The sequence below is a fragment of the Bufo bufo genome, chromosome 4 (genome assembly GCF_905171765.1).
Source record: "Bufo bufo chromosome 4, aBufBuf1.1, whole genome shotgun sequence".
Classification (NCBI taxonomy): Eukaryota; Metazoa; Chordata; class Amphibia; order Anura; family Bufonidae; genus Bufo; species Bufo bufo.
In genome coordinates, this window is record NC_053392.1 from 587026858 (window position 1) to 587040679 (window position 13822).

The window sequence follows — 13822 nt, forward strand, 5'->3', positions numbered from 1 at the left end:
ACCAAACTGAAAATAAAATCGATTTTAGAGGAAAAATTGTTAGGAAACATTCTTTCCTGTATATTTACTTGTATATAAAGTGCAAGTGCTGCCAAAAATTAAAAGGAAGAGGCACTCCGATACAACCTGTATATCACATAAAGGAGGGCCTCATTCACATTGTGGTACAATAGTTCATGTAGTGGGACTCCTACACGCATAAAGCCTATGCACTAATTGAAAGGGCTGCCAAAAATTACAAGGAACCGACACTTCAATACACCCTTTGTTACACATAAAAGAGGGCATCATACGCAGCCTTGAAAAATTATGATTGATGGCCTGCTCGTGACCCTCAAAAACATTTGGAGGAGGGCCTGCTGATCTGACCATCTAAAACATTAGGGGTGAGGGCCTGCTGCCGCTTTGGTGACTCTAGATAACCTGGGGCCAATCGCATGTCCCGGTGATGGCGACGATCCATTCGTATGTCTGCCCTATCAACTTTCAATGTTATTTTCAGCTGAAACCATGGTGACCACGGGTAACGGTGAATCAGTGTTCGATTCTGGAGAGGGAGCCTGAGAAACGGCTATGTCTACCACATCCAAGTAAGGCAGCATGAGCGCAAATTACCTATTAGGTAAATTAGGTGAGGGGCCTACAGGTGAGCTGACCCTGTAAAAGATTTTAGGTGCGGGCCTGCAGGTTAGCTGACCCTGTAAAAGATTTTAGGTGAGGGCTTTCAGGTGAGCTGACCCTCTAAAAGGTTGTAGGTTAGGGCCTGGATTTGAGCTGACCGTCTAAAAAATTATATGCGAGGGCCTGCTGGTGAGATGACCCTGTAAAACATTGTAGGTGAGGGCCTGCTGGTGAGCTGACCCTCTAAAAAATGATATATAAGATCCTGTAGCTGAGCTGACCCTGTAAAACATTATATGCGAGGGCCTGCTGGTGAGCTGACCCTGTAAAAATTTTTAGGGGAAGGCCTGCTGGTGAGCTGACCCTGTAAAAAATTATATGCGAGGGCCTGCTGGTGAGCTGACCCTCTAAAAAATTATATGCGAGTGCCTGCTGGTGAGATGACCCTGTAAAACATTGTAGGTGAGGACCTGCTGGTGAGCTGACCCTCTAAAAAAATTATATATGAGGGCCTGCAGCTGAGCTGACCCTGTAAAACATTATATGCGAAGGGCATATATGCGAGGGCATTATATGCGACGAATAAGCATTTTGATATGATGGAAGAGGAGAAGGAAGATGAGAAAAGGAAGATTCAACCATATACCCTTGTTTGTGGTGGAAGGGATGCATGGGAATACAGTGTATTCAGTAGATTATAAACAACACATTTAAAGTGCCTTTATGTTCATCAGCTTTCCTCTGGTGGAGTTGAGAAGTCAGGGTCAATCCAGGCCTTGTTCATTTTTATAATAGTCAACCTGTCAGCATTTTCAGGTGACAGGCGGATACGCTTATCTGTTATAATGCCACCAGCAGCACTAAATACCCGCTCAGACAAAACGCTGGTGGCAGGGCAGGCCAGCACCTCCAAGGCGTAGAGCGCCAGTTCGTACCACGTGTCCAGCTTGGACACCCAGTAGTTGTAAGGCACTGAGGGATCATTGAGGACGCTGACACGGACTGCTATGTACTCCTTCACCATCTTCCAAAATGTTTCCCTCCTTGTGACACTAGGCCGCTCATCAGGGTGAGGGTGCTGGGGGGGTGTCATGAAACTGTCCCAGACTTTGGAGAGTGTTGCCCTGCCTTTGTTGGAACTGCTGTGTGTTCCCCTTGTCTCCCCTCCTCGGTTGGCCAAGGAACTACGGACTCTGCCGCCAGTGTTGTCAGATGAAAATTTTTGGAGCAATTTTTTAACAAGGATATTCTGGTATTGCACCATTTTGCTCGTCCTCTCCACCAGAGGAATGAGAGATGAGAAGTTCACTTTGTAGCAGGGGCCGAGAAGAGTGAAAAACCAGTAATTCGTGTTGTCTGAGGGTGGTCTGGCTATCACCCTGTGTAATGTCTTCCACATGCAAAGTGTCGTCCTTAATTGTGAGCAGCGAGCGTTTGAGTAGACACATAAGTGCGATGGGTACGCTGATAATAGCGCTATCGGAAACCCTGATGGAATTAGGGCCCACAATCCTTTGCGTCGGTAGCACCTGTGCCATCCCAGGGTACGACTTACTCCCGGCTTCCACAACATTCACCCAGTGTGCCGTCAGGGAAATGTAGAGTCCCTGGCCGAATGCACTTGTCCATGTTTCCGTGGTTAAGCGGACCTCCCCAATAACTGCGTTGGTTAGGGCACGTGTGATGTTACGGGACACATGTTGGGGTAAGGCGGGCACGGCACACCTTGAAACATAGTGGCAGCTGGGGACTGCGTAACGCGGGACGGCCAGCAACATCAGGCTACGGAAGGCCTCAGTTTCCACAAGCCTAAATGGCAACATTTCCAGGGCCAGTAATATGGAAAGCTGCACATTTAGTGCTATGGCCTGTGGGTGGGTGGCTGGGTATTTGCGATTGCGTTCAAATGCCTAGGGTAAGGACATTTAGATGCTGCGCTGGGACAGGGAAGTGGATGTGGTCGCTGATGGTGCTTGCGAAGGTCCAGGTGCAGGGCAGGAGGCATCCGGGCCTGCGCCTTCGACAGGGTATTGGCCAGCAAGTTACACAGGGGAAGAGAAGTCAGTGGTGAGACCCGCAGCCACAGATTGTGGACCCAGGCGTTTGTCCCACTTATTACGGTTCTTGGATGCCATGTGGCGGATCATGCTGGTAATGGTGAGGTTGCTATTGTTCACGCCCCAGCTCATTTTGGTATGGCACAGGTTGCAAACTACTATTCTTTTGTCATCCCAACTTTCTTCAAAAAAGTGCCATACTGAGGAACACATAGCCCTTGGCAAGGGAGATTATCACAGGGGGGTGCTCCATGGAACAATTGCGAGCCTGTTTGGTGTGGCCCGCCTTCTCCCTTTTGCCACCCCACTGCCTCTTCCAGCATGTTGCGATGCAGCAGATTCCTTCCCCTCTGTACTGCTGTCCTCGCTCGGCTTTCCACCTTCCCAGGTTGGGTCAGTGACTTCATCGTCCACCACATCCTCTTCCACTTCCTCACTCTGCTCATCCTCCTTACTTGTTGATCTAACCACTAGCTCAGTGATTGACAACTGTGTCTCATCCTCTTCATCAACCTCTTGAGACAGTAATTGCCGTTGAGTTATTGGCAACTGTGTCTCATCATCTTCCACCTCATTAAACAGTAATTGCTGTTCCCCACCATCATCTTCTTGTGACTGTGGATGCTCAAGATCTGTCCCAGGGCACAAGATCTGTCCCTCTTCAAGCGTGCTTGGCGAGAGAGCCAAATCAAGGAATGGCGCTGAAAAGAGCTCCTCGGAATATCAGAGTGTGGGATTACTTGTTTGCCCAGACTCTCCATGGTGGGAGGAAGGAGGAACAGGGTGAGGATTGGGTTGAGCAGACTCTTTACTACTGAGACTGGACTTGGTGGAAGACAGGGTGGTGCTTAACCGACTGGAAGCATTATCTGCTGCAATCCAACCAACCACCTGGTCGCACAGGTCTGACTTCGAGAGTGGTGTCCTGTGCCGCCCTGCAAACTGGGACATGAAGTTAGGTATTGTGGATAATTGTTTTTCTTGTGCTCTGGCAGCAGGCACAGTTTCACTGCACCCAGGGCCACAGCCTCTGCGTGCACCATCAGCATCACGGCCACTGCCCCGTCCCTTACTGCTCTTCATATTAAATGTTATATATGCTTGAAAGTCTTCCATACGTACTGTAGCGTAGGATTTGGATGTGTATGCGCAAACAAATTTAAAAAGGTATTTGGGATGAGGAAACGGTATACAGGAGAGGTACCACCGGTAATGTCAGTGTCCGCAGCGTCTACGCAAGAAAGTACACTGTATGTCACAGATAAATTTTTGAAGCGCACACGTTAAACTGCAGATGTGGTCCTGGTAATGTCACTGTCAGAAGCGGACATGGGCGTCTGCAGGGAGGGGCAAGGGGGGGCAATCATCTCCAGCGTTCATCTCCATATTCATCTGTATCACCGTCCTCAGGACAGCGATACAGATGACTGTGCTGAGGTAGGGGAGGGAGAGGCGTGTCCCTTTCCCTTCCTCTGATAGGCTGCAGGCACTAGGCCGGCGCCTGAGCCGTACAGCGCAGGACACAGGCCAGAAGAGGCCTGCATCGCATCGCTGCCAAGGAGGTAAGTATAAGTGTTTTTTTGGTGTACAATACTGGTGGATACTGCCACATAATGGGGGTCTCTGGCTACTGGCACATAATGGGGGTCTCTGGCTACTGGCACATAATGGGGGTCTCTGACTACTGGCACATAATGGGGGTCTCTGACTACTGGCACATAATGGGGGTCTCTGGCTACTGGCACATAATGGGGGTCTCTGACTACTGGCACATAATGGGGGTCTCTGGCTACTGGCACATAATGGGGGGCTCTGGCTAATGGCACATAATGGGGGGGCTGTAATTACTGGCACATAATGGGGGGGCTGTCATTACTGGCATATAATGGGGGGGCTGTCATTACTGGCACATAATGGGGGGACTGTCATTACTGGCACATAATGGGGGGCTGTCATTACTGGCACATAATGGGGCCTGTCATTACTGGCACAAGGGGGGGGCTGTCATTACTGGCACATGATGGGGGAGCTGTTATTACTGGCACATGTTGGGGGGGCTGTTATTACTGGCACATGATGGGGGGCTGTTATTACTGGCACATTATTGGGGGCACTATAGGGGCATCTACTGAGGCCACAAAGAAGGGGTGTTTTATATGGGCTCTGTACAGTAGAATTTTATACTGGGACACATTATGGTGGGTACTATGAGGAAAGGGGGAGAGGAGTACTATGGGGTTATCTATGGGGGGCACTAAGAAGGGGTAGTTTATACTTGCCAATTATGGGGGACACTGAAGGCATCTACTGGGGCATTTTATACTGGTACATTATGGGGGCACTAGGAGGAAGGGGGGAGAGGAGCACTATGGAGGCATTTACTGGGGGCACTATATAGGGGTATTTTATACTGGCACATTATGGGGGCACTATGGGGACAGTAGCTCAACTGGGGGCATTACAAGAGGGTATTTTTTGCACTGTCACATTATAAGGAGAATTATTTCTACTGGGGGGCATTATGGTGGGCTTTATTACTCCCACATGGTATGACCCCCTAGTAGCAGCACCAGCCTCTCCCTGCTCTGCTATCCCTCTGCCCCTTCTCCAAATCCTTATTATGAAATCTTTCTCATTAGGATAAAACACAACATCAGCTCCACCGAGCCCCCGATCAAAGTGTTGAAGTGGTGTCCGAGAACCCCAAGGGCCAAGCCAAGTAATTGTAAGTTTTCATGTGGAATATGTTTGTTATACACATATAGCCTACACTGTGCCACACAATATACAGTATACCTCTACACTATGTAGTCTGTTCTACAAGCACCATTGTTTTGTGGCGGCGGACAGAAAATTATCTGGAAGTGCCCCTCCCGAGACCAGGCTCTGGATCCGCCACTGCACAGCTCATGCGTTATTATACTTTGTGATAATGAATATGCCCCTCCCCTTCATTACATTCTCAGAAACAAGCAGAGCATGGATGTCAATAAAATTATGCCCCCCCCCTGGAAAAATTTCTACGGACGCCCATGGAAGCGGACACTGTCTACGGAAAAAGTACACTGGATGTCACAGATATTTTTTGGATGCGCACACTTTACACTGGAGATGTGGCGCAGCTAATGTCACTGTCCGCAGAAAAAGGACACTGTATGTCACAGATACATTTTTTTTCAGCGCACACGTTACATTGCAGTTGTGGCGCTGGTAATGTCACTGTCAGAAGCGGACACCGTTTATTGAAAAAGTACACTGGATGTCACAGATATTTTTTGGATGCGAACCCTTTACACTGGAGATGTGGCGCAGCTAATGTCACTGTCCTCAGCGGACACCGTCTATGGAAAAAGTACACTGAAAGTCACAGATATTTTTTGGACGCGCACACTTTACACAGGAGATGTAGCGCAGCTAATGTCTCTGTCTGCAGCGGCCTAACTATTGCACGCTATTTAGCGCAGGATGCGCTAAAAATAGATATAGCCACGTGCTGTACTTTGGCAGTCCCGCAGAGAAGGAATAGAGTGGCATGGAGCCATTCATTTTTAGGGTGAAACCCAGTTCCCATAGGAATTTATGCATGATTCTTAAAAATAACCTTAAAAAGCTATGTATGCCTTTGGGGGCATTTTTTTTAATTATTGCACAAATTTTGAGCTAAAAATCATTGTATTCAGTTTGTTTTTATTAAAAATTTTGAACCCCTGTCTCTGTGTAGACTTGAGTTTCTCTAGTTGCAGGATCATAATTTTCACTCTAACAACCTAATAAGACACTGAGCTATTAGGGAATGTGAGAACAGGTTGTAATACAAGATGAAAAAGATTGTTTCACCACCAGGAACAAAACAGTAACAATGCAGCTACATGACAAGAAGCTGCATAACTAATCAGATGCTAAATAGTTACAAGTCCAATTTATGTATGAGATAGCCAAGAGGATTGTCTATAAAATGATGGGAGTCTCACGTTCGGAGCTGTAGTAGATGGTGAGATATGGAAGCTGAAAGTCAAAAAGTTCAAAACATTGTTACCCTATTGCTCTTCAGTGTATCATTCTCACAGCTAGACAGTTAACCCTTTGTGACAGAAGGGCTCAATATTTTTTTTAATAAAGACCAATTAAAAAAATTATTTTTTAGCCCAAAATGAGTAAAATGCAATCATAAAAAATGCCCCTGAAGGTGTACATAGCCTTTAAGGCTGGTGTCACACTACATTGTTTATGTAAAAACACAGCCTTTTTAGTGCCATTTATTTTATTCTGGTTTTTGCAGTGAAAAACTCTGCATCCAAATGGTACATGATGGCCAATGGTAAAACACAAAACGTTCTACAAGCATTACATTTTTTGTGTGCCATTCTATGATAATTTCCTGATTTAAATTTTTTTGTCCTATGGTGTTTTTCCTACATTGCAGTATTCTGTACTTGGCTAACTCCGGCGCTCCCATAGTTAAGAATGGAGCAGCAGCACTCTTTTCCTACCAGCCCCTCCATTCATTTCAGGGGGGCTCCACAGGATACGGGGCGCCTGTTCTCGTGATCAGTTGGTTTCCCAGCTGTAAGACCCCCACCAATCTCATCGTTATTCTCTATTCTGTGGATCGGGGATAACTTGCTATAACCGGAATCGGAATACCCTTTTATGCACATCTTTTAGCCTTCCATGAGCCTAGAATAAAATTTATGATTTCGGTCATCATTTATGCCAGAAACCTGGCCAATGGCCCTGCCCACACCACACCCACCATACCCCCTTTTCAAAAAGTGTCAAGGGCGTCAGTGAAATGCCATTTTTGCTAAATAATTTGAGCGAATGGTGTTTAAAAAGTTTTAGACCTAGATTTTTTAACTTTAAATGCCATTGTATAGCCTATGGGGATGGCAAATCTCCACCCATATTTCTCAAAGTACCCAAGACAACTGTCATAAAAGCACTGATGCATCTCCTGCTTCCCTTCACACTTTATACTATGAAACTGGCTGCCTGCAGCCACCACTAGGGGGAGCTCAGTGCATATGAATTCATACAGTTACCACTGATTTCAATGAAAGCTGTAAATAATCTCTTTGCACTGATCTCCCTCTAGTGGAGGCTGATAGAATATTCAGTAAATCTACAGTATGTTGAGAACAGGAGAAGCAGTTCTGCTCCGCGTTCCCCTTCCCTCCGGCTACATTGCAGTCACGTGGTCTACCTCCATGGTAGGTAGGCCACTGGATCTAAAATTTATCACAAGTGTATTGTAATTTAAAAAAATATAAACAATGATACAAAATTGAAAAAAATGAAAGTAATCTATTTTATGAAGCTTGCCTTGAGCTTTGGCCTCTCAGTACAGCACTGATTAGAGGCGCCTCCATGTGACCGGAGTAGCAGTGATGTAGTATATTTACTAAATTCCACTTGTTTTCGCCCTGATTGTCAATGCATAGGCTAGGACCCCATTATTATCCCGAGCCGCATATTTTCACAGAGCAATGATCCAGGGCTCTCGTTAACTTTGATCAAAAACAAAAACCCTTTTTAGCCATTGAATAAAACAGTAATCCACACGCGGATAATTTCTCTTCCAGCAAAATGCATGTCCGTACTTCAATGCGTTTCAAGGGCACACGGGTTATATCAGTCAAAGCCACCTTACAATATATTTGGGAAACTTGAACAGATTTTTATTTCATAGCCTACTTGGTATGCGTATGCACATATGAATTAAGACAAGGACATGCAAGATATATAGCAACCATTTCGAAGCCTCATATGCTAAAACTAAAAAAAATATCAATCTGCCTTTCACTCTCAAAATTACATTAAGTAAAACAATGAAAGCGACTTCCTAAACTGTCCCTGAAAAACACATAGGACTTCAAAAATAATATAAATAATTCAATAGGGAGAAAGAGTCCCTTGCTATAGGTTTTCTATTGGTTGTTAATTAATCATGCCGCATCATTGGAAAGGAATGGAATGGCCCCCAAAAAATATATATGTGTAATACCCAATAAACACTTAACTGTAGTAAGAATATCTAATTATTTATACTTTTATTTTTACTTTTTTTTTTGTAAATTTGATATGAAAAAGAATATATATATATATATATATATATATATATATATATATATATATATAAAATTCCACTGCACAATTTCTTTCACCATATGGAGGTGCTGTGGAATTTCTTCTATATCTAAGGTGATTTTGTCAGAATCCATATCTGCTGGCACTCCGCGCTATTTTATTTTATTTTTTTTACTTTTTTGACTTCTGATCTTACTTGGTGCTGCTCTTGCTCTATTATTTCTAGTATGTATATGTGTATATATATATATATATATATATATATATATATATACACACACAAATATAAATTTTTTATATATTAAATCATATATATTAACATGTGTATTAATTATATATATTAAAATGTTTATTGTATGTATTTTTATATATCTATTATGTCTATTACAATTTTTTTTATTTTAATTAAGTATTAAAAATTGAAAAAAATGAAAAAGAAAATTAAAACAGCTATACATGCATTGGATTTTCTACAGATAAGCAGCTTAGGCTGAAGTCACAGATGTATTTTTGGTGCAGTTTTTTTTTTAAAACCAAACACAGGAGTGCGTCCACAATGAAGGAAAATGACAAAAGAAATATTGATACTTCTCCTTTTTCTCTTTTTGAATTCATTCTTTGTTAAAAACAAAAACCTGCATAAGAAACTGCACAAAAAACTGTACAGTATGTGTGATTAGGGTATATTCATACCAAACAGATTTGCTGCAGAAATTTTTGCAAGAGAATGGGGTCATTTTGGCAGCAAGTACTGTACATAGGGGGATAGTTATCAAACCAGATACGTCTGGTTTTTGGTGTAAAAATGTTACACGAGATGCAGGTTCTGCGACATTTCTGAGACATTTAGAAGACACGCCACTTTTGAAAGTGGTCTACGTGTAAAGCTGAAAAATGAGATTAGACCTGGATTACAGTACATTATGGTATCTCCGACACTTGGAAATGTCACAAAAAAGTCTCAGAAAGTTGCATCTTACACCAGGCAGCTCTTGGTGTATTTTTTAAGACTAGTCAATGCAGTTGCACCTAAAACATGAAAACTGTGCAATTTGGTGCAACCACACAAAAACAATCTGGATTGATAAATACAACCGTATCCGAAAAATAGATCTATGAAAAATGGATATCCTCCTTGTGATTTCAGTTTTTTTTCACTCCCATCAATAGAAAGGGCTATTCTCATTCAGGCAAGAATGGGATCTGCATTGAGAGTCTTGGATCCGTCACAATGAACTGGGGAAAAAAAACGGATATGTGCGTGTTCCATAGACGTTAATGGGTCAGTGTTCTATCTGTAAAAAAAAAAGGATATTACACTAAGAGCTCATTCAGTCGACTGTATGTGTTTTGCGGTCCGCAAATTGCAGATCTACAAAACATGGATATTGGCCGTGTGAATTCTGTTCCGTTGAGCCCGAGAAGTGGACACAAAAAAGTTTTCCTCTATACTTTGTCTTTCTTTTTGTATCCAGCTCTAGATTAGGCTAAAAAAGACTGCAAGTCTGAGTTCAGTCTTTTATTTTTTTTCATTTTCTAGATAAGAAAATGCAGCATCCAGATACTTGCTGGGATACTGTACATGATGGAAGAATATGAATTTTTATATATAAAGTGCATTCGTTTTTACAGCATGCCACTCTAGGTGTGGCATTGTTGTAGTGCTTTTCTACCTGCAGACTTCAATAATACAACATATATGCATTTTTGTAAATTTATTTTTAGCGTATTTTAAAAACCCTGTATGAGCGAGACCCAAGAATATAGTCACACACAATGTTTCCCGGTTGACAGAAGTTATCCCCTATACACAGGATAGAGGATACTGTTAGATCAGTTGGGGTCCTACTACTGGGACCTCCACCAATCACCAGAATATCCCCTAAAGCCCCCCTGAAATGAACAGAGAAGCAGGTCACACATGCACATGGCCACTCTATTCATATTCAGAGATAGTGGGCTACAGCGCTTGGCTATGGCTGTAAATCCCATAGTGCGACTGGCCGCTCTGTTCATTTCTGGGGGCTGCAGGAAGTACGGGGCCCCTGCTTTTGTGATTGGTGGGGGTCCCACTGTGATTTAATGGTTATGCTCTATCCTGTGGATAGGGGATAACTTCTAACAACCACAATACCCCTTTAATTCAATTAAAAAGTAAAATTGTAAAAATTGCCCAAAAAGGCAGTAAAACCACCACTTATGAACATACACCAAATGTTTCACTGCTATCCTGAATATTCTGAACCATTCAACAAAATTAAATCCTAACCACAATTTTAATTAAATTAACCAAAAATAATGCGGTCTACACTTTTTTTTATGCTCATATGTTTTAAGTCTGAAGCTGTTGTGACTCGGGCTTGTCACTGCTGCATTATTTAAGATAAATGTTAAGCGTCTTGCAAATGGATTTTGTCACACTTGGGTCCTTAGAGATGCTGCCTTCAAAGAACATGGGCGTTTTTCTGCTCAATGCTCATTGCTACATATGAAAAGATTTACTACTAACCTCACTACATTTTGTACGATTAAACAGAATAAATCTTATTTTTGACACCATTTTATGAAGAATCTCTTATGATGGGAAATATTCACAGGACAAAAAAATCAGAAGGTGCTAAAATAATACAAAAAGTTACTAAATAAGTTTAAAGTTCACTCAATCACAGTAAAAAATATCTACACCTGGGTAAGATTTTTTTGATTATTTTTTAATATTGTTCATGAAATTAGATTCGATTTGGAATGGCTTCCTAGTAGAGATGAGCAAATCTTTAAAAACTCTAAAGAAATTCAATTTAACCCAAATTTTCCAAAACCAAATCTATTTTGTACTATTAATAACTAGGACATTCCTTCCAACAAAACAGCCACTCTCACTGTGTAGACAAAATGTATCCACACTAATCCTAGCCCCCTTCCTCTGTACTTCCTGTCTCAGATGCACTAGCATAACAGGGGGTAGAGGGAGAAGGACATGACATAGCGGCAGCCTTAGAGAACAGTGCGCATTGTATTTTTCATGGTCTGCAATTGTGATACCAACAAATATCAGAGACAGATAAGAATATTATGTTACTTTTTTTGCTTGCTCTTTTTTGTGTTTGGGTTGTGGCTTTAGTTCCTCTTTAAGATTACCAATGGTGTGTTGGTGTTAAAGAGCTTAAAATGAATTGCATACAGTCCTAGGAGACCCTAAAGCAGGGGAGGGCAACATGCGGTACTCGTGAAACTACAAGTCCATTTATCTCTATGAGTTCTGAGAAAAGCAGAGCAAGTATGGATGCTGGGAGTTGTAGTTTCTCAACAGCTAGAGTGCTGCAGGTTGCTAACCCCTGCCCTAGAGTGTCATACAACATTTCAAGGAAATTTGAGCAATTGATTCGGGGTGAAAATATTTGGGCCTGAATCAAATCGCTCAAAAGATTCAGTTATTGAATCCGAATTGAATTTCAAGAAATTCGCTCATTAATCTTCCTTCTAAAAGGAAAATATTGTTCCATACAGCAGTTCTCTAGGTGACCCAGTACGGACCCCTTGTGCCACTGTACTAGGCCTGTGCATCCAGCTTTGCAGTGTCAATGGACCTTAAGACCAAACACACAGGACTGTATGAAAAATAAAATACCATTCGCGTGCTGTATAGATATGAAAAGAAATTACTCATGCTCTGAATGGTACCGAGTACAACATGGACTAAACTTTTTAGGTCTACATTGGTTTCTACAGTGGAAAACTGAGGTGTTTGACTTACATAAAAAAACTCCATTTAAAAATATGGCCTCCACGGACTGACAAATCCATAGGGTAACATTAGGGTAGTATTACACTACACTATACCACACCACATCGAACTGGTTTAGAGCTGTAAAATAGTTGTGGGCATTAGGACTTATACTGGTTTAATTTTTGGCAGTTTTTCTTTCTCTATTTGGCAGTGCTATACCATTGAAAATTAAGTACAAGATATTGTCCTTCTGTAGCAATAAGCACAAAAGAAAATATTTCCTATATAGTTAGGTAATCCATGATCAGTTTACTGCTGCTGTGAAAGAAATATATCTTAAGGGTATTCCTCATGACAATAGTAGGAGTAGAATTGGGATGAGCGCTCTATAGATCTCTTGATAGGCCTAGGTAAAGATGTCGAAAGATGAGCATTGCATTGTAATATGTGATTCTATAATTGAACCACCATAGGGGGGGGGGCTCTCTCTGGTCGGAGTGATGGTCTGTCTGAGGAAGTTAAGCAAGACTGAAAGTCAAAAGAAAGAGGAAGTTAAAGAGCCAAGACAGGAAGTAAAATACATAGAGTGATTTCAAAAAATTATATTCAGAAAACCAGCCATCCATTTATGTATCAAATAAATTACACAGAATAGGTACATATAGGCTTTTAATATGTGATAAAAAATTTTTATGAACGTGTCTCTTTAAACAGTTAAAGGTATAATGTATTCTGTTTATCTTGGACGTCTTACCATTTGGATGTTCTGGTTTTGACCAGGAAATATAAAAAGATTGAGGAGAATGTGACTGGATATTCAGAGTTCCAATGCCTTCTGGTATACTCTCTGCTGTGGAAGCCTTAGTGATGTCACTTTCTGTACACCCTCCTCCGGAACAAGCCTGGAAGTAAACACTTAGATGTAATTTACATTGTTATATTAAAGGTTTTTAAAATGACAAAACAAAATCAAGAAATTCAATGGAGCAGTCCTGTCTGTGCTATAATATATTTACAGTGCATGTTTTAGTCTGAATGTTCATGCAGATGAATGTCAGGTTCCACATTATCAAAAACTGCCAAGGATCCTGGAGAGAAGACAGTAGTGGTCGTCTGTCACGGTCATATTGGTGTTTGACCGTGACGCGGTTGTCGTGCAGACTCGTTGCATGTGGCAACGTGTAGTTTGTGGTTTGCACGTGCACTTCTCCTTTAAGTTGTGTCTCTCTGCTGTGTGGTGTGCATGGGGTTAATATCCTGACTTGGTTAGATCAGGGTTTGGTCTCTTCTAGCTATTTAGCCTTTGCTTGTAGCTTGGAGGCAGTTGTAC

The 13822-nt window shown here is 42.2% G+C and overlaps 1 protein-coding gene across 1 annotated transcript in view; it reads right to left on the reverse strand.

Moving 5' to 3' along the window:
- Nucleotides 1-13822, reverse strand: part of USH2A (usherin) — a 1179609-nt gene that overhangs the window by 483157 nt on the left and 682630 nt on the right. Inside the window, exon 34 of the mRNA XM_040430191.1 lies at nt 13247-13394. Coding sequence (XP_040286125.1) covers nt 13247-13394 — 148 coding nt within the window. The remainder of the gene's footprint in view (nt 1-13246; nt 13395-13822) is intronic.